The sequence below is a fragment of the Hakea prostrata genome, chromosome 10, assembly GCF_041222555.1.
Source record: "Hakea prostrata isolate BN-2017 chromosome 10, UWA_Hpros_2, whole genome shotgun sequence".
Taxonomy (NCBI): Eukaryota; Viridiplantae; Streptophyta; class Magnoliopsida; order Proteales; family Proteaceae; genus Hakea; species Hakea prostrata.
In genome coordinates, this window is record NC_142609.1 from 22,548,102 (window position 1) to 22,550,976 (window position 2,875).

Sequence of the window (2,875 nt, forward strand, 5' to 3'; positions counted from 1 at the left end):
GAAAGAGTTCGAGATCTTCCAACTGACAAAACCGGAACTCTCTCCTCAGGATGTACTCCGATCTGCTTGATGAAGGTTCTCATTAGATTTTGTGTCTCCAGTATTTGATGCTGCATGCTCTCAAACCGCTCAGCAATTAGATTTGGATCTAACTCTTGACGAGATGTCGCCAATGTATCTGCTAATTGTTTCTCTTGCCTTTCAAACTGATCAGTTGGACGAGATGGAGAATGATCTTCCAGCATTCTCTGCCTTTGTCGAGTTTGCATCACTGGAATTTGCGGCATCGGAACCACTTCTCTCGCTCTTCTTTTTGGATTTACTCTCCTTGGCTCCCTCTGGCTTGTTTCCGCCATTTCCATCGGTAATTCCCCCTCTCGCTCAGGTGATTGAGCCATAGCTTCTGTTCTGACTTGTTTTCCCACAGACGGCGCCAAATGTTGGTGCTACTTTTGTCGATCGCCTTGAACCGAAGTTTCTCGCACCGAACTCCTCAGATCTGATTCGATCTGGTTTGCTCCTTGATCAATCAACCTCTCACTCCTGAAAGAAAACAGAATCACAGTAAGAAACGGAGCCGATCGTCTTGATCGGCGTCTCGTCTCCGACGATCTAGTCAGTATGGTGTCAATGGTGTTCACAGAGCTCTCTCTGGAGCTTTTGGAATGCTAGTAATGGAGTTCAATCAGAGTGAGCTTAGAGTTTTGGTTGATTCCAGAGACTTACCTTCTCACGGATCTTCCCTCGCTTTTATACTGGCTTTCCCGCTTATAATACTCTTTAAATCATGGCCATCAGATCATTGCTCCTCTTTGGATGTCTTCGATCATCTTAGCTTTATATCTCAATTGAACCCGATTGAGATTGGTTTGACCGGTACAAACCGGCAATGGATATATTAGTTACAACGGGGTCCCGGGGTTGGGGGGGGGGGGGAGGAGGTGGGGTCCGGGGGGGGGGCACAAGGGGGGGGGGGGGGGGTTGCGGCCCCCCCTGGGGGGGAGACCTGCGGGGGGGGGGGGGGGGGGGGGGGGGGGGGGGGGGGGGGGGGCAAAAAGGGGGGGGGGGGGGGGGGGGGCTGTTGGTTGGTGCCCACAAATAAATAAAAAAGGGGGGGGGGGGGTTGCCCCTCGGGGGGGGGGGGGCGGCCCTCGTGGTTTTTTTGTGGGCCCGGAGGTGTTGGACGTCGGCTTGGGGCAGAGCATTCACAACGACTTGAATCATATTTCCAGTCAATTCCTGGTATCCATATGGTTGCTTGCTCAACACCATATAATGCCAAGGGCCTCATGAAGGCAGCCATCCGGAGTGAGAATCCAGTTATCTTGTTTGAGCATGTTCTTCTCTACAATCTCAAGGAGAGGATCCCAGTTGAAGAATATGTGTGTTTACTGGAGGAGGCAGAGATGGTGAGGCCTGGGGAGCACATTACAATCCTAACCTACTCCCGCATGAGGTATCATGTGATGCAGGCTGCCAAGACATTGGTGAGCAAGGGATATGATCCTGAAGTGATTGATATCAGGTCATTGAAATCATTTGATCTTTACACGATAGGCAATTCAGTAAAGAAGACACACCGGGTTCTCATAGTCGAGGAGTGTATGAGAACAGGTGGGATTGGTGCCAGTCTAACAGGATCCATCAATGAGAATTTCTATGATTATTTGGACACCCCAATTAGGTGTTTGTCATCACAGGATGTGCCAACTCCATATGCTGGGACATTGGAAGATTGGACTGTGGTTCAGCCTGCACAGATAGTGGCTGCCGTGGGGCAGCTTTGCCAGTAGTGGCTTCCATACAAGTAACAGTAGCAGTGGAAAGGTTATATATGTGTTGGAGTTCCAAATTCATGAAGTATACCCTCTCAAATTTTCTTCCTTATTGGATAAAGATGAGTTTGAAGATGTCTCAGTGTCGCTTCTTCCTGATATGCCTAATGAGGAGTTTATACAAGATCATGAAGCAACTGTACCTGCTGCAGAAACTACCATGGAAGAAGAAATCCTGAATATTCTGATCAACCCTGATTCTGAAGTCTCAGATGGCTATTCGGTTTATAATAATGGGCCTGGTGGGCCAATTTTAAATGGATCTAGTGATATGGATGCAGTCCAAGGATGGCACAATAGTTCTGGAGATCTGCTTAGTACGGGCCAATTGATGCCAGGTGATATGGGCCCTACCCTTGGTTCGGTTGCTATGGATATTGAAAATAGACTAAACTTGGATGAGATTTTCTGTGCTCAACACTTTGGTGGGATCTGGCTCTCTCTCACCTCAGGTCTTTGAAGGGGTCTCTTCAAATAAATCTTTTGTCTCAGCGGATGGCTCTGTGGATTGGCAGTTGGAGATTGTTCGCTTTCTGTTTAGATGGTGGACTGTCTCTTCACGTTTGCTGCTCAGGCTAATCCTATATTGCCATTGATGGGATCTCAAGTTCAGGATATGCAGTGCTCGCCCAACCCAAATTTATGTTCCTATCATTCTTGAAGATTCTGGCAGTTCGGAGCAATAATTGGAGCAATTTTGGTTAGACATCAGTTCGGGCCCGGAATGTATATTGGATGCGTGAAGTCTAGTCCTGTTCTTGCTCAATTCTAAGATGTCCTATCTTGCTGTCTTGAAAAGTGGTCTAATGACCAGTTTTGTAGTTACTTTACCAAGCTGCTTTATTCCTCTCGCCTGTCTGGTTAGAGTTCAGCTGCCATGGCTTGAACAGCAGCAGCAGCAATCGATGCTACATCCCCAATATTCTTATTTTCCGAAAGCTCTTCTATTCAAGTATCAACTCCTCAAAGGAGCATTTCAAAGATTTTTGAAGAATTCGAGTACAGAAAGAGATCATGGAGCAAGAAATCTACTGCAATAA

At 47.4% G+C, this 2,875-nt stretch overlaps 1 protein-coding gene across 1 annotated transcript; it reads left to right on the top strand.

The window, feature by feature from the left end:
- Window positions 1-1,172: 1,172 nt before the first annotated feature.
- Window positions 1,173-1,793, top strand: LOC149002302 (pyruvate dehydrogenase E1 component subunit beta-3, chloroplastic; the record flags this gene model as incomplete). Its single annotated transcript, XM_089138467.1, has 1 exon — window positions 1,173-1,793. A coding segment is annotated over one exon (621 nt), but the record flags the coding sequence as incomplete, so codon positions are not given.
- Between the last annotated feature and the right edge of the window lie 1,082 nt (window positions 1,794-2,875).